General features: G+C 37.2%; 1 protein-coding gene across 7 annotated transcripts in view; it reads left to right on the top strand.

Moving 5' to 3' along the window:
* The window catches only part of CNKSR2 (connector enhancer of kinase suppressor of Ras 2), a 225,655-nt gene that overhangs the window by 108,036 nt on the left and 99,029 nt on the right, over nt 1–18,590 (top strand). For 5 of the 7 annotated variants that reach the window (XM_068918098.1, XM_068918152.1, XM_068918128.1 and 2 more), the window contains exon 9: nt 13,634–13,780. The exons of the other annotated variants lie outside the window; for them this stretch is intronic. In XM_068918098.1, coding sequence (XP_068774199.1) covers nt 13,634–13,780 — 147 coding nt within the window. The remainder of the gene's footprint in view (nt 1–13,633; nt 13,781–18,590) is intronic. 7 annotated transcript variants of the gene reach the window in all.

The raw sequence follows: 18,590 nt of genomic DNA, 5'->3' as shown, positions 1-18,590 counted from the left end.
TTCTAAGAATATATATAAACATGAGAAAGAGAAACTCCATAAAATTATTTTAAAAATTCAACTTTTTAGCTAGCAAGAATCACATTTTAATTGTGAAAGTCTGCTTTTTCAAAGCGACCTGGTGATTTTGAAAGAAGCAGCAGCATGACAAAGTAGGAGAATAGTTAAGTGACTTGTATTGATTTTTATTATACATATCTTAAAATTGGATATCAAATCTTTTTTTTTATTCACTGTTGACATCCTCTGCTTGTAGCAATGCTTAATCTTCTTGATATTTCATTTGGCAGTGAAATCAAAGAATTTCAAGTGATTGCCTTGATCTTTTGCTCCATTGATAGGAACCATGTGCAACAGGATGTAACCCACTTGTATCTGGCAGGACCTCTGGAATGTAAATACCTTCTGAATTTTTTAAATAAAAAAATAATAAGATTATGCCTGAAGTCAGTTTATAGCTAATGTTCAGAAAACTGTCCCTTTTAAATTGTGGTTTATTGAGATTAGATAGCTATGTGAGTCTTCTGTCGATGTTTTGCCTTACGGCTTAGGATTTTTTTAGATGTCTCAGGAATGGAGAGGCATGACTCCTCCATTAAAGTTCAAAGGATTTAGGCCCTGACTTCCCTTAGCTTTCCATATAACTTCCATCCTTAATCTCCTCTAAAGCTTTTCTGTCTAAAATATTTCCAATGCAAACATTAAAAAAGGTGTTCAGGTGATTCATAATTTGCACCGTACTTCAGTGCTCAAGTTGCTTCCCATACATTCAAGAGTATATTTTGCCTCAAGATACTCTTCCTTTTAACCTTCTTATATGGCCTGTCTCCCACTATGGACACTCCTTTAGGCTCTTATGAGCCAGGCGGAGTCAGCAGAAGTTAATAACCATACAAAAAACTTTGAGGAGATTTTGCTGACGTTCTCCTGAGAGAAGCATGATTTATTTACAAGATTATACGTTGATTTTCTGCGAGCTTAAACACTTAGGAAGGTTATGATGCCTTTCTGGACCTTACCTAACTTAATCTTTGCATAGAAAAAGAAAGGAACTGGTGTTTGGATTCACTATGAGAAGAGTTCAGTGCTTCCACAAACGTCACAGTCTTTGTGGGGAGGTGACACATTCCAGCTGACAGAAAATGCATGCAAAAACAATGCAGCAAGATCATAAAAGTTCAAATGAAGTAGGCCTCGAGTTCAGCTTCCTTCTATTGCTGTCGTATGTGTGCTTTTATGGAAGATGAGATGGGGTAATATCTCCCAAATCATGACTTTAATCCTTTCCAAAATTCTTTGGGCTTCCTCTATTTTATAAGTTTGTTGAGTGTTGATGAGAATATTTCATTTTAAGGGTGAGCGGGGTTTAAAGCTAAAAGATTTCTAGGCCTATTCAGAAATGTTAATAGAAGTCTCTGTGGCGGTAACCTAGTTCTCTGCAGGGTTCTGTCCTTAACTCTCTGTAGTAAAACATTTTCCGAGTATGAGGACCACACTTTGATTATGGCAATTCTAGTCTCTCCTCCTAATGCCCTCTCAAAGTTTCAGTTCAATCCTTTATTCTTTTTTTACAGTCTCCCTAAGTATTACATGATACGGATAAAGGAACTAAATTGTTGTGATCCTCTCAAGAGGAAATTATCTTTCTGCAGATTTGCAATTCACTTTGTCTTTAACATAGAATATGTATTGAAATTATGTAATGTTATTTATGGTTTATTTTTACATAAATTTCTTTTTACATAGATGGGCAAACACACACACACACACATATGTTGTATTTATGTCCCATATGTCAGGGAAGTGTGATATTGCAGAGATGAGATGTGTGAGGGAAGATGATCTTTTGTTTCCCTATGTTGAATGCAAATGTTTTTACATAAGTATAAATGAAAAAGAGAAACAAATCGACAAATTTGACAAATGCAGATGAATTGTGTTGTGCTTTCCAAGAAATACTTTCCAGGGAGAAAGGATGCTCATGTACTCTAAAGAGGCGGTAGGAGTGATGGTCTTTTAAGAAGTCAGGGAAGTGTGCACATGTGTACATGTAGATGGTTTTTGTTTCAGTTTTCAACAAATACTTTTTCAAATGAACTAAATATTTAGAAAAATAATTAAATACAATTAAATAAAATTAATACAGCTGATTGTCTGCAGCTCCATGGACAAAGTATCTGCTTCAGGAAGAGAACTGCTCCACGTTTGTTTTCGGTTGTTGTCTGCTGAATCTGTTTTTCATTTTGTCCCTGAGGCTTGTTCAGAGCTGATATTTGAGACGTATACCCCACTTTGTTTGACCATTATTTTACCTAGATTGAAGTAAGTAAAATAGGGTGCTGCGTCAGCGTGGGCATCCACTGGCAGTTCTAACCCAGGCTCGGCAAATTGGCAAACAAACGCTTCAGTGTTGCATTTGCGTTAGACAGAGCGGCGCAAGCTTGGCCAGCCCACACTGCTTCCAGTCTCTGCCGAGCTTCAGATAGTTTCCCTCTGTTCATTCCACATGAAACTTTCATGGTTAGCTACACACCTGTATCTCTAACCAGTGGAGCTGGTTAAGTTGCATCAGAAGTTCCACTTTAATGCCTTCCAGCAGCTTTCTGTCTCCTAGATGATAACAGAGCTTAACTCTGTGACTGCTTCTAGCTTACTTTAAAGTCAAACTGCTTAGCTTAGCTGAAAACATTAAACCTGGTTGACTTTGTCCTGGAATGGAAGGGGAACAAGTGCAGAGTCAGTCATAAGTCACAAGTGGTTTTAGAAGCTGTTCCTTACCGCCTCAGATTTCATGAATAGCAGGCTTGGTCCTGTGACTTGGGCACTGACAGCCCACTTTCAGTGTGCTATTTGATCTGTGCTCTGGAGTACCTGATCTGTACCCTCTGCTGCAGAGATATTGTGCACCACAGCGTTTGAAGAGCATATGCTGGGCATGTTAAGCCTCCACAGTATCCTACTGATGTAGCTGCATAACCTTCAAGCTCTTAGAGGCTTAGATTACTCAGTATTACTAGAGGAGATCTTTGGAGGAAGTAAGAGAAGATATTTATGCAACAGGAGATGCCTGTCCTCTCATTCATTATATGATGAGGACTTTGGCTCAGTGCCAGTAAGTTGTATTCCTAGAAGTATCCACTTCCAGATTAGGGTGCAGTCTTGATCACCTGTAGCCATCTGCTGTATCCCACAGCTGAGTCACAAGCACAGATTTCTTTCTGTCCTGGCTGTACTCCAGAAAGGATAGCTATGTTATCCTAGAGCTCTGGTAATTTACTCATGGAACATATATGAGGAACATATATGAGTAACTGGTTAGCTGACTATTGGGTTCTTCCATTACTTTTCTTTGGAAAAAAATGTTCTCTTGTAGTTAATGGCACAGACTGCTCTATCTGGCACTGGCTGCAATTTGGGAATATGCACCTGAACTGACTTTGAAGGTGCTAGTGTCTCTTATTAGAAGCAGTTTAATTGTACTAAGAACTAAGCTGCCATATCAGTTGCTTTTTTTTTTTTTTTTTATCTCTAGGTGGTTTCGGTAGGCTTTCATAGCTTCCCCATCGATGATGGTCAAGCTATTGAGTCTATAGCTAAGTTGAGTATTTTTGTACAAGCTATACTTGATCATAATCCTAAAGGTACCTCTACTAGGAATGGCTGCAGTATTCCAAGGAGTGCCTCTTGTATCCTAGTTATTAAATTCATCTTTCTGCACAGAACATGCTGGATAAGTATGCTTTTTAATTAATTTATTTTCTGCAATTATTTTATGTTTTTCTTTTTTTTCTGTATGAAAGTAATAGCATTTCTATAACAAAAAAAAAAAAGTCCTCCAAGAAGTATGGTAAATTGCATCAATATTTCCAGCAAAAATATTGGAAGATAATATGCTGCCAAAAACTTTATTGCCTTTATGCACATATTTCTGATATAAAGTATTTTCTTGCTCTCATAGTTGCTGCTGTTCATTAACATTTCTACAGTTTCAATTTGCAGGCAATTTAATTTACCATGTTAACTGTATTTTCTCAATAATGACAATAAGGCAATAAGTTCTGTAGTTAATAGAATTTTTTCAAAATGTCTTAGTCTCTGATGTGTGAAATAAATTATTAGAGCAGATGTTTTATACCCAGGTAGCAAACATAGGTAAAATCTGAGTTTTCTATGGTTAAGTACATTCATGCATAGAGAACAAAGTACAGATTACGTAATTCTTTTTGTCCCATAAGAATCGATTAAAAGGTTTATTGTTAGCGTAAGTTCAAGTATATATGTATTTGGAGAGGAAGGAATGGATTATTCTGTTGCTAATTTAACTTCCTTTTAACTGTGATTGCTGAAAATTAAAATACATTTTACAAAAGCAGGTGAAGGATAAGGAGAGATGTCCTCAAAACAGTACATATTAATTTTCTAATACTACTATTGTGCACAGCCTGGACCACATATGACTTAGCAGTGAATAGTTTTGAATACCTCTGTGCTTTGTGCAGATAACAGCTGTATAAACTACACAGATGTTCTTCAGGTTCAGTCCTGATCTTCTGCTATATAATTCGTTATGTCATTCTGATGAATTTGGGAGGTAATTATGAGGAAGAGTAAGATGGTGATAGTTTAGGTAAAGTAGATTAAAATTATAAGAAAGTCAAGTTAATGCTGTGTCATGGGGGAGGGAAAATTAAAGCAGGGAAATCTATGCCCGATTTCAATTGATACACTCCCGACATACGAAATTAAAAAAAAAAAAAGCCTTCAGTACTGGCTTGGAACACTTCAGTGGCTTGAATACGGTGTATAGTCTGTGGCTGACTGTTTTAATAGCAATGAAGAGAAAAAAAATAATTACTGCCTTGTTATGACACTTTCTTCTAAATCCTTGTCCTTCCTTCAGCTAAATGAAGCTACATAAGTTTTCAGCTCAACTAAAGTGGTTTTTTTTCAGTTTGCTTTGTTATTAGTGACCTTTACAGATTTTTTTTCAATTTCTTTTTACACATTTTAATGTATTTTCACTATATGAATTCAGTATTCAGTCTCAAGAAACATCTTTTTCAAGGATAGCGGCGCAGTTTGGCTGTAGGACTCCTGGGGAATCTCAGGGATTTTATTTGTGCATTAAAAAGAGGTGGTCAAAGACTGCTGGAATTAATGACTCACTGGAATAATTCTAAAAAATTGCTTAAAGTTGTAATAATATAAATTTAATGTGAATCAAAATTATTTGCGTATGTGTGTGTTCGTGTGTGTGCATGTCTGTATATATACATTTTTTTTAATCTTAATTCCAGAATGACAGTTTTGAGAATTTTCAGTGAATATTCAGTACACCCACACATGCAACAGATTTACATCATGAGATGTTAGCTTATGGGAACATAAATGAGTTATGATAAGGCGAGCTTGGGTGAGGCGTGTTAATACTGCTGGGTAACCCCCAAGGAGCACGTTCCTGACACCACATTAAACGCAGAGGACCTGACTGCTCCTTGCCACCCTGAGGGCTGAGGCAGCACTTGTCCACACTGCAGCTTCATATGTGAAAACCTGGAGTGTGTGCCTAAATCCGACCTGAGCCTTCAGGTGTGATCCGGTCTGCCTAAATCCGACCTGAGCCTTCAGGTCACACCCCCAACTGCGCCTGTTCAGACGTTCATCAGCACTTCCCTGCTTAGCCTAAAAGTTTCTGTAGTGCTTTTGCCTTTGGCCACACAGGATGCTCAGGTGTCTCTTTTTAGGCAGTGGAGATTTGTTCCTGGCTGGGAGCCCTGCTGAAGTGGATTTAGACACCTGGGCGCTGCCCACGTTCCCCCGGGAAGCCTGAAAAGCAAGGCCTAGTGAGGGCTCTGGTGGCAGCACCTCTGTTCATATAGGTTGTAGGTCTGCACCGTCGCTGAGGAAGGAGCAGGGGGCTTCAGGGTTTCAGACCTCCCCTCCCCAGCAGCATCTATATAGCTTGTATCATTTTGATATCACACAAGAGTGGTTGCTGGGAACTGGGACCAGCAGCCTCGTTTCCCAGCTCTCAATGGAGTGACCTGACGTTTTCTTGCCTGCTGAATAACTGGGCTTCTTATGCTTATATTCTCCTCTGCTCAGTGGTTCATCTAAGGAGGAGGCCTTTAACCTGAAGTTATGCATGTCTTGATGCTTGAGACACTCTTCTAGGGTTTGAGAGACTGAATTTAGCCCATCTGAGGCGAAGAAACACCAAGAATCCATGTTGCCCAAGCCGAGGGAAGACTGAATGAAAGTTCTCTGAAGCTGCCGGTTCTGGTTGTCTGTACCCATGGTCAAAGGGATAGACACCTGACATCCATCACCCTGGAGGCAACATGTCACTGTGGGGAAGAGCAGGCACCCCGATGAGGGAGGCTGCTTCACGTTTCAGAGAGGTACACCTAAACTGAGCAAATTGAAATCTGCCCCGTTTCTTAGAGTCATGCCCTGTAGTAGGGAAATGAACCCCTTTGTCCCTACCTAGGAACGGTACCTGCCTCTGTGAAATAGGGTATGTTCAAACCCCTGAAGTTGAAATCTTTGCTATTCCCATTCCAACACACGGGAAAGTTATAGTTGATTTGTTCAAGGGTGTTAGAAATACTCAAAAGCAAAACATTAAAGTGGCTTTGAACTCAGGATTGACTGTGCAAGTGAAAACTGAAAGATAGGCATTATTATTAAAGAAAACGTGTCCAAGCTTTAATATGGAACTGACTACGTGTTTCTGGATAATTCAAGTTTCCGTTCCCTCACGAGTAAAACAGATGCTTGTCTACATTGCTGGGGTGCTCTATAGTCATGCTATTAATATTTGTGAAGTTTGTTGAATTACAGTGAAGTCGCACAAATATCTAAAGAGAATAGGATAATAAACTCAGTCAGAAGCTATGTTCTGGAGTAGATACGTTGTATGATGCAGAAATGTGATTGGAGCAGGTTAGTCAGAGGCAGCTCTGGATTCATCTCTCAGTTCTGCTCGTAACTCCTTTTATTTTTGGGAAATTCTCTTAATTTTGACCTTTATTTTACCTTAATAGAAATAAATAAAAAAGACTTATTTCAAAGTTTAATGATAAGTAGAAGTTTTAATGTACCATCAGGATTTTCTGGAGTGAAAGATGCAGTTTTCTTCAGTGTGCTGGATAAATCCCTGAAAAGCTTCTGCTACTCTTCTGCTACTCTCCTGACGTTGCTTCTCTTACCGCATACAGATACAGCTTTCATCTCTGTGGTTGTCCATGTTGTAACCATCCTTTTGTGATTTCCTCACTCAATAATGCTTTCTGGAGGCAGAAGATATATGGATTATTTTCTAGCATTTTCAGGCATCTACAGCTGGGAGAGGCGAAGGAAATACTACTAACGCATTTGTTTCATAAGGATGCCAGCTGACTATCTTCGCTTCTGGTAGCTTCATGGAAATCAACCTATTAGTTTAACAGCATGATGCCAGATAGTTTCTGACTATATTCTGACTTGCTTAACAGCATATTAGGTTTGATGGACAGTAATTTCATGTGTAGTTTTGTTTTTTCCTATGTTATTAATTTTTATTTATAAAATGCAAGATGAGTGATAGATATGTAAGTTGTTAAAAACATCCATTTCTTAATGTAAATATACTTTCATCCTAGAAATTATACTTTTGTTAGTTTAAAACTGAGTAAAAGATTGAAGAAAATGGTTGATAACTCAAAAAGCTCTGGCTGCATTCTGCTTATAACAAGCAACACTGAAGAGAGTAGGAATTTTGATTATCTCTCTGTTCCAGTAACTTTTTAAAATTAAACACTCGAGTGGATTTTGCATTTTGCATATTTGCTTAGCAAGAAAATAGGAGACACCTCTGCAGTTTATATTTAGCAGGAAAATATTACTTTTCCTTCAAAAGTGTAAAGACACTACCACTTTCCCCTTTTACAAAGCTGCAACTCAGGAAAGAATTACCATAACTGGGAGGCAGGGAGGAACAATTTTCTCTTCATGGAAGCAGAGAGCTCTCATTAGCTTTTGCAGGACTCTGGTGACCCTTTGGACTGAAATGCTCCTGTAAAATCATGGACTGTGTTCTGTTTATCATTTGACTATAATTCTACTCTCTAGACAAGTATTAGACTTGCACATTGCTTTTAAATGATGCAACTGTTTCTGTAGTTTCATTGGGATACATGCGCTGGATTTTTCAGACTGAAGTGCTGTATCTAGTAACATCCTAAAAATACTTGGTCTGAGTCCTTCCAATTGCATTTGAGGAGACTTCATGTTAATATTTTACAAAACTCTTTTGTGGCTTATAACATGCAGCAGTACTCCCAGAAATCATGAGTGGTCACAGGAGTTTGTGAATATTATCATAGGTGTGGCTGTGTTGTGCGGCTTGCTCTTGGTTAGTGAAGGATAAAGGGGTGGTAAGTTACTGACCAGAAGATAATGTACGTTTTATGTAGGTTAGGGAGAGGCTCTATATGCTAGCACTCCAAAAGAGCAGGAAATCAATCCAGTAAGCCATTTTTCCAAGGAAGGGGAGAACAGGTTAAGAAAGTCTGTAGTTCTCTGCCCTTGTGCTATGGTTTCCTTTCCCCGTAGTATGTAGGGAGAGTGAAGATTCAATAAATGGTGAGGCCTTCTTCTGTCCGTCCTTGAGAAAGGCAGAAAAGGGGAGGATTGCTACAAGTTTTCCCAGATTGTCATGAAGGGAGAAGTGGATACGTCTGGTAAAAAGGTCATTGAATGAAGAGCAGCTTTTTAATATTTAAAATGTTAACACTGTTGGCAACTTGGAATAGAACTTTAAAATATTAAGGCCTTTTCAGATATATGATATATTGTGACCCATCATAATATGATGATCCAGATGTGCTCGCTGCAAGACAAAGAGAAGCTGGGGTTGCATTGACTCATGTCTTTTGAAATATATCTTCAATGTCTTTGCTCAGGGGCATCTACTTTTCCCATTGGCCCCGGCCTCAGACCTGTTGGCCCTGACTGTGGATATGTTGGCCATGGCTGCGTGCCTGGCTGGCCCCGACTGGCTCTGCTGGAGGAACCTGGTGGCTTTGAGCCACGCTGAGCATGCTGGCGAGACTTCCTAGCCCCATCACAGCCTCTTGGAACATTGTTGTGGGATGAGATGAGAAATTCAGAGATGGCCTGATGTCGTGGGCACCCTTTCCTCCCGGGGCCCTGTTGCCTCTACCCCAATGCAGGGAGTTACCCTGACCCCCAGCAGGGTGGTGCCCCCTTGTCTTGCCATCAGCCCTTGCTGCTCTTGTTAATGAGCTGTACTGGGAGTCAGGTGTAATATAGGGACTATGGAGCAAAAGCAAACGTTGGGGTCAGACTGCTGCTAAAGAAACCTCTCCTGACTAAAGTTTGTTGGTGATACTTGGTTTAACAATGTAAATCTATATAAAAGTAAACAGCGGGAGCTTGCTTAGTACTTAAAAATGGGCACGTGGCCTTATCAAGTAATACACTGATCTAAAATTTAATTGCTTGGGTTGTTTTAGTGCAATTTTCTGCAAACTAAACATAACCCATGAACTTTATACCAAGATTTAAGTAAAGATGTTGGTTTTTCAAACCAGTAATGGAACTTTGTTATTAGTGTTCCTTTTTGCAGTACATGGGCAGCTTCTAGGTTGGGTTGGGATGGATCACCCTCTGAACTGCTGTACTAGCGTTTACCCTGAGCCAAAGAGAAATTCTAGAGGAGTAAACTAGACCGGGCACCTACTTTGTAGATCAGCGAAGCTGGATGAGATGAATGTCATGCAAGAATCAATGGCATATTTTACAGAAGTGAATATTCAGAGGGAAGTGGCACAGAGCTCATCACAGGAGGTGTGAGAAAGAATTTATAAAAAAAAAAAGAAAAAGGTATATGAAGAACACTGGCAAAAGAGCATTTTTTGTAGCACAGATTTTTATTTCTTAAGAGCTTTCTTTATTTCTTTATAATTTTCATTTTCATACTGGACTCTGGAGAAAAATGGACTTTTTTGATTGCTTCTCGTTTATTCCTCTAGTGATTTTTCTGGAAGAGCTGGAGTGTTATCTTTTATTTAAGGCAAGCAGAGACTTTTAGAAAGGCTTTGGGGAGGTGGAGGTATCCATGCCCTAGATAGAAGAACTGAAGCACAGAGTTATCAAACTGCTTACCATAACTCGCACAGATTTCTGATCTGATTACCAGTGTGAAGGAAGCGTAATGATCTAGTACACTTAGTCTGAGTTAACCCAGTTGCACATACCTGCATGCAGGTTCTCTGGTATCTCTTGTGAATAAATGCCACTTGTAAAAACCGTAAGTAGCAGGATCAGTTCAGCCTCATTTATGTACAGCAAAAAGGCAGAGAATTTGGCTCAGAATTTGGGCAGAGCTTACTGGTCTCAAACCAGTCTAGCACAGCAGCACAGCCAGGAAAAATAATTGATTTGGACAATAAAATGTATTTGGTTATGTTAAGCAGAGATGAGGTTTAGTATAAGCCACCTTGCAACTTGCCTGATCTGTTCTTCAATCATTATCTGACTGCCAAAGAAAGCAAAAATCAAATAAAAGATATGGTAGGAAGTTTAAAAGCTCTGCCCAAAACCTTGAGGATTAGAAGCTGAGAACTGATGACTGTGATGGTAATGAGAAAAGGGAAGATCTTGAGGAGAGGTTAGAGAGAATAAATTCAAATTGTACTTTGAAGAAAGTCTAGATGACATATCTCTAAAGTGGATTTCTGGAAAACAGTTTTCAGTTCCAGATACCTTGACTGCCTTTTCTGCATTCCAGCCTGGCCTCTACAAATACAATCAATTCTGTTTCATGCATATTGATATGAATATTGATGGAATCTAAACTATGTTAGTGGGAATTTCAGTGAGAACTGGAAAGTATGCCTCCTTCCCGGACGTCATCAATTTATTGACAACCTCTTGTGTGACTTATTCCTCTCAGGTCCATTTAGGAGCTTTTGATCAAAAGACAAAAAGCAATCCAAGGACTGGCTGAACCAGCCAGATAACTCCTATCAGGGAACCAAGTAAAAGCAGAGGATGGACTTCATTTGAAATGTATAGTAAACTCAGAATTTTCCTGTGAAAAATTAAGTAAAGTAATTTCTATTTATAATCTTCTAAATTAAATACATAAGATCTAGTGTTTTGGAGTAATTTTTCTTTAATCCCCCTAACCCTCATGACTAGATAACCTTCCGTTTACTACAAAGTAAGGCATAGTTCAAATACATGATGCAGTTTGTCTCTGCAAAGTTGGAAAGTGCATTTAAAATCATTTAAAAGCTGCTAGCATAAGGGAAAAGGATGAAGCATTTTTTTTATATCTGGCTATTTCTGTGGGGAGCAGATGGCCTTAAAGCACAGCTTTGCCATGCAGTGCCCCACCAGCTTAAGTGGGAAGACTCTTAACAGCATAACTCTGTTAACTTGGATCACATCATGGCCTCCTCAAGGCTCTTTGTGTTGCTTTCTGCAGCAGAGAGGATTTCCCTACAGAAGTCTGTCTTCTGTTGCTACATTAGGGAATTAAAGTGTACAGTAGCTTGCATACAGAGAGGTCTTACATGAACTGTAGGATTTTAATTCCTTCTTTCAGGTAGTACAGAGCAAATGAAACCGTATACGAGCTCGAGATAACAGGGTGGAACTATGACTAATACGCTGTTTCTAAGCAGGGATCACAGGCTCTCTGAGGTACACAACAGTATTGTAAATAGCAAGGTATTTTTTATAAAACCATAATGGTAAGACATAAAGCTTGGACTTGCAGAGACTTCCTATAGATATTGTTAAAATAGAATGGAGACTTCAGTAGGGTGTGGGTTTTGAGCTGAGGTTGTGTGTGTGCATGTTTAATTGTATTCAAAGGATAATAGCAGTATGTCTGATGCATTGGACTGAAAAGCATTCCAGCCATGCTCAGAAGTCTTTGAAAGCAGGAAAATATTCCGTAATGGGACATGTTGTCAACATCCTATTTTTTTATTTACAACAATATTACCGTAGGATTGCATCCTGGATATAATGAAGGTGAGAAGTTAGCATTTTGTTCAATTGCCATGGTGAGAAAAGGCAGCTAGGTGCACAGTAACTGAGGAAGAACAGTGAAGTTTGAACCCTGTCTGTGATTCAGGGTTATTGACGTAAGCATTATTGTTTACTTTAAGTGGTACATATGTCCAGGAGTATCAGTTCTTAAAATATGTGATATTGAACAAACAGAATGATTTTTGAACTAATAGGGAATGAGGTAAAAAATAAGTAGCAACAAGCTACTTATGAGTACCTTGCTTAAAAATAAGTAACAAAATTGTAGTTGTTTCATATTATATTGGACTACTGATAAGGAACATTGCATTCTGTTTGTTCACATTGCCTATTTGATTTTTCCAAAAATATTGACGTGATATAAAATTTCCTTTTTAAGAGGATGTAACCATTTCACAGTTCTAGAAGTACTGTCAGTAAGAATTTCACAATTCAATTGACAGTTTGCTTTTTAACATCATTCTTGTAAAAATTATGAAAACAGTTTGTAATGGTGATGCTTTAAATGTCAGGAAAACATGCATGTTAATATAGGAAAGAGAGAGGGAAAGAGAGGAACAGAGAGAGGGGAAGAAAAGCTGTCAAATTTACTTAAACAATCACTATCTAAGTATGTAGTCCAAGACTTTCAAATAATGTACGATCCTGTGTAGGTGCCAAACTTGAAAGTACATGGATTGAATAGTCTGAAAAGCAAAACTATTTAGGGTCTTTTGAAGTGTTTCAAGTTAGATACTTGAAATCAAGCATTATTTACATTGACAATTGTTCTCATGAGTTGTACCATTTTAATATTTGAAGTAAGTTTTTCCAAAAATAGAGCACAAATGATTCAGAAAGCTCTATCCCGTGTTTTGAAATAGAAGCTTGGTGCTTTCCACATTAATCAAGTTCTCAATTTCAGAATATTTCAAAATGTTTTAATTCAATTAGGAAAAATTTGATTTGGGCTAGTACTCAAGTAGTGGCTAAACTACATTTCTGTCATTAATTTACTGTATCTGTTTCTGAAGTCATCGTGAAAGGAGCACTATTAAAAAACCGACTTGTGATTCAGATTTTATTTTTTAGTACTGCAAAGAGTAGAAGTTTTTCTTGAACTTGTTTGTGCTTGCATCGGCTGCTAGGATTTTCAGAGCGGAAGTAGTAAGACTACGTGTAGTTAGTAGACTTTATAGTAACCATGGAGTATAAAATGCTCAGTTTTGAATTAAACAGTAGCGAGCAGAAGCTAGAGCTTTTTAACTTTCTGGTGTCTAAAGTTTATGTACCAGAGCTTATTTTAAAAACATTTTGAGATGTAAATATGCATTTACAGTGGAGTAACAGTAGTTTATTAATTCTAAAACCTGAAATGATGCATATCCATCTTAATGCATTATAGTAATTATTTTAGTTGCCGTGATTTTCATGCAGTAATTTATTTTTGACATTTCTAGAGTTATCTCCTTTAAAATATATTTACACTCCTATTATGTTATTTTACTAATTTTATTTAAACAGGGAACATTACATATTGAATACTGTACCTCAATTTTATTGTAATGATTTTACTGGTTACCAGGTGGGGTGGCAGTTGAAAAATTTGGTGAATGCACTACGAGAGGATCCGAGTGGTGTTATCTTAACTTTGAAAAAGCGACCTCAGAGCATGCTTACCTCAGCACCAGCTTTACTGAAAAATATGAGATGGAAGCCCCTTGCTCTGCAGGTAATGAAGCTTAATCATAAGTCATACACCATCATTTTAACTACAGATTATCTCAGTGATGCTTTATTGTGCTTCATCTAAGCAGCATATGGATTTATTCTTGTATGCTTTGAAAAATTGTTTCTGAAATGATTTCTCTGCAGCTTGTTCTCATAGGCTCAATTGAAATTAAAGCTGTTAGTAGAACTTTTCAAAGTTAAGAAATAATCAGTGCAGAATTTATGATGCAAAAACGTAGCCTCAAATAAATCTTTGAGCAATGGGGAAGAAGGGACAGCCTGCTGCATGACACAGGATGCCTTAGGGTTCTCATGCACTTTTCCGAGCATATTTAAGAAACTGTCCAGTTTTAATTAGACTTTTTGTTAAGCTTTCAGTGCAATATATTTCCGAAAAAGGGAGTAGGAAAAAATCTTTAGTTCTCAAGTTTCATCCATCGTGAAACTATAAGAAAATTCGTAAGGTCATTTCTATTCAATGAAACACTTGACCATCAAAATTTGCTCATGTAAATAAAGTGGCAGTTGTGTTAGATTTCTTCTTGAGATCAAACCCTTGCACATAAAGAAGTGTAGTACAGGAGGTCCAGCTGGGCCTTTATTTTTATTAGGTCTGCAATGTACTGAAAACCATGTAATGGTTTCATTAAAGCTTTCATGTTTCACTCCAGGATAAAATGTCACTGTGATGGATTACTCTAGGAAATAAGAGTTATCTCCAGACTGATGAAAGCGTGTAACCAACAGATGGAACTGAAAAATAATTCCCTTTTTCCTTTCAATTCAGACAGGACAATGTTTAGAATTTTATTTTCATTTCATAAAGAATATGTATTTTCAGGACATGTTTATTATCATAATAAAAAGGCTAATTTAAAATTAAGTACATTTGGAGGAGAAAAGATTTTTGCATTGTTCAGTCAAAAAGAAAATGAGGTATGGAAATGCCACTGCTGGTAGCTGTGGTCTTTGCCATTTAAAATATTAACAGGATCATAAAAAGGACTAATGCCATGAAGAACTTCTTTTAAATATATATATATATATATATATGTGTGTGTGTGTGTGTGTGTGTGTGTGTATATATATATATGTATATATTATTTTATAACAGTTAAATGCATCATCATCTTTCAAACTGAATAGATTTTAAATGATTAAGACGTCTTGGCCTTTCAGATACAGAGTACTGACTAGAGATGTGATATAAACTTTCAGCCAATAATTTCTTATTACTATCTGAACATAAAAGTGTAAATTTGTATGCATGATATGAGTGTATGAATTTCATACTTGAAAGCTGTGTTTTTGTCATAGCTTTAGTGAGAGTGTGTTCTGCAAATGAATATTGCCGATCATTGCTTTAAATGGAGTCAAATACTTTTAGTCTAAATCCTCTTTGTTAGTTTGGTATTTCTTTGGTGAGTTGGGTTCGTTTCCCTAAGTATTCCTTTTGGCTGCACTTTATTGTTTTTTCATTAGAATAATTCCACTGAAGATCCCACAAAAGACTTCCTGAGGCAGAGCATTTATTATCACATATATGCAATTAATTCAAGAGAGGATGCTCCAAAAGGATAGGAAGAAATTGGAAAAAAACAATTTCCACCATTTAAACTAAATCCAATATGAAAGTAAGAATTCCTATGGTCCTCTTACAGTGAAAGTGTTAATGAGCTGAAGTTTTTGAAACTGCACAATGAGTTCCAGAAACAAAAATCCAGTTATCTTTTAGTATGTTTTATATGACTATATTTTACCTCTCAGCATACTTAATTCACTATAGATACTGGGGTATTATTCAACTTACCTAGCTTTAGAGATCCACTATGTACCTATCTACATTTGGACTTGTCATTTTTACTCCCTTTGTGGTCAGCGGACAGACAGAACAGTTATTAGGTCATTTATCTTGACCTGTTTTAGATCCATCTACCTTAGGATGAGGTAAATTGCACCCTCTATGTGTCTCTTTCTCTCCATTTGGTAATAAAGGAAGTCTGGACAGCCAGCACGGATGTGGATTATCTGTAACAGATAAGAAGAAATTGACCCTAGACAGAGTTTGTCTGTAATATTGAAGGGCTTAAGGGGGAAAGGGGGGCATTGTTTTTCTTTTTACCAATAGCGCAGAAAATACGAATATTTTTAGGACACAATCAGTACAAATACAGATATTGCTAAAAATCAGAGTTAGAAGTCTAGTATCATGATGATATTGTTCTGATTTTGTGAAACGTGACATCAGGAAAAGGCCAGAACCTCATTCAACACTTATGTGTGCAGTATGCATATGTATGTCTGTTGTAATCTGTGATTTCACGGTGAGAAATAACCATTTTCTTAAGTAGACTGAGTGTGGAGAAAGGTCCAGGGCCAAGTGAAGACAAACTCCTAAATCTGTATAATGTGAAGATTAATAGTGTTATTTTATGCAGGTCAGAGATGTTGAAGTTTGTTCACTACTGTTAAAGTTTAAAGGTAGCCTAAGTGTGATACTGATACTGTATGTTTGATTAATTAAACAGCAGCAAAAGCAGTCAGAATGCAGGGAATTTTATAGATTTAAAAGCACGCAGAAATAATGTCTATTTGTTTTAATAGTTCAATTTCTTTTCATATTCCAGCATTTGCCCATTATCAGAGACAGAATTTACTTCAAACATTTCTGCAAAAAATTCTTCAAAGGACTGTATGTTTTGTGATTGAAATTTCCCTATGTCTGTTCTTACAGTCTGTATGTTCCAGCTTCACGTAAGGGTGCTGTTCCTCAGTAGCGGCAAGGGAGTTAGTGTGAGAGGGGACTGGGAGAGTGGCAGCAAACAGGGAAAAAACATAAAAGGAAAAGCTGTATTTCCAACAGCTTTGGAAATAAAGGAAATTACAATAACATGTTTTCCTACATCAGAATGTCTTGAAATAATAGAGCATGCTATAACTGTGCTGTCATCCTAGAGCTAAGTTAATTGAACCATGTGTATTATTCAGCAGACACAAGCTATAATGAAATTATGACTCAGTAATAATTCTGTTAAAGTACAAAATATGAGCAAAAGACGTATCTCTAGAATAAGATAGGGGGCAAAATTCTAATAAAATGTGAATTAGGATCTGCAAACTAGCTGCTGCAGTTTTTTGGTTCTGCAATTGGAGTGAACAGAGGAAAGGGAAAATGTGGTGTCACATATTTTATCAAATTGCACTGAGTGAGGTGGGAAAGTGAAAGTTTGCCCCACTGTCATGTGGCCTGGCACAAAAACAGAGACTAAGTTTTTGTATGCACTCTAGCAAAGAATATCTTTAATGGCTGTTTTGCAGCAAATGTCGAGGCTAAATATTTCAGCCAGTTAAATTAAGAGACTCGTTTACATTGGGATGTTTTAATTGAAAGCCTTTAAAACTCAATTCTAGCTGAAGGTGAATAGTGTCGATGCATTATTGGTAAATTGCCTTCTGCTTGTGTAGTTGATATTTGAACGTAAAGTTTGCCATTTGCAGCTACATGAAAAAACAGATTTAACAGAGAGATACTAAGTATGCCTGGAAGTTGGAAAAGTGCTAGATAAGTCCTCCAGTGCCAGCAGTATGCAGGTGCTACGAGTGACTCAAAGCAGTATGTCAATCAATTTGGTTTGTGAATTGACAGAGTATCCTGCTAATTAAATTATGTGTCCCGATAACAAAATTTTTAAGCATTTGCTGTCTGCTGTTAGTGATCGAGATTAGCCGTATGCCAGCCAAAAGTTCATGGTCTCTGAATGTGGAAAAGGCTTTGAGATTGCTCAGATATTAACTGGTTACTAATTGGCATAAATACTATTTAGGATGTTCAGCAGTCTCCTTGGAACAATTTTGCCCTCACATCGCAGTCTTGCCATGAATTACATGTTAAATACAGGCTACATAGTAATGGATTCATTGTTTGTTTTATTTTTTTTTTCTTTTAGCAGAAATTGAATATTTTGGGTTTTTTTTTTTCCGTAATTGTTCTCATCCTTAGAATAAATCTGAAAGGTTAGAGGAAAAAGGGAAGAAAAATAAATGTGCATCTTCTGTAGCAGTCCAAAAACTGATATCCAATGCCTCGATATACAGGAAAATATTACAATTAGCCCATGGCTATGCTATGCTCCATTATATAATGAGCTTATATTTTGCAAGTGCATTAATTCCAGCTGTAAGGTCAATCAGTACAGAAAGAAAAATATCCATTTTTCCTCTTGTATCCTGATTAAAGCAAATGGATTTTTGTTGTTGTTTTCAGTCACTTGATGATTGTCTGTTTTAATATCCATCACTATCCAACTTCTTGTGGATTATCAGAGTTCTCCCTTAATGCATTTTGGAATCTTGTCAGAATTTGCGAAGTCAAGGGATTTTCAGCCTGTGTTTGTTGTTATTGCTTTTATAAAATTTGAATTAGGCAACTGTGGCCTTGGGGAATTTTGTGGTTGCTTTTGCAATTGAAGGTATTCATTAATATGGTATTGTATCACAATTATTAAGATATTATGCCTGCAAGAGCACTCTTACCAACTTTGGCTCTCAGTTACTTTCCCGGATACTGTGATCCATTTTGCGAAGCCTAGAATGATATTTCAGCTTACAGTGTTCCTATTTCTGACAGTTATTGAACTTGGTGAGCATACTGGATAAGTTGTTTCAACTTTAATTTTTTATTTTTCTTATTTGACCTAGAGTTGATTAAATTAATTCTGTTAGAACTACTGAAACTTCCGTCTGTCCTCAAAAAAATGAACTGATGGTTCAGAACCTAATTTAAATAAACTTCCTTAATCTGGATTGTCTGT

The sequence above is a fragment of the Struthio camelus genome, chromosome 1 (genome assembly GCF_040807025.1).
Source record: "Struthio camelus isolate bStrCam1 chromosome 1, bStrCam1.hap1, whole genome shotgun sequence".
Taxonomy (NCBI): Eukaryota; Metazoa; Chordata; class Aves; order Struthioniformes; family Struthionidae; genus Struthio; species Struthio camelus.
The sequence above is the reverse complement of the archived record's forward strand: the minus strand, read 5'-3'. Positions and strand labels throughout refer to the sequence as shown.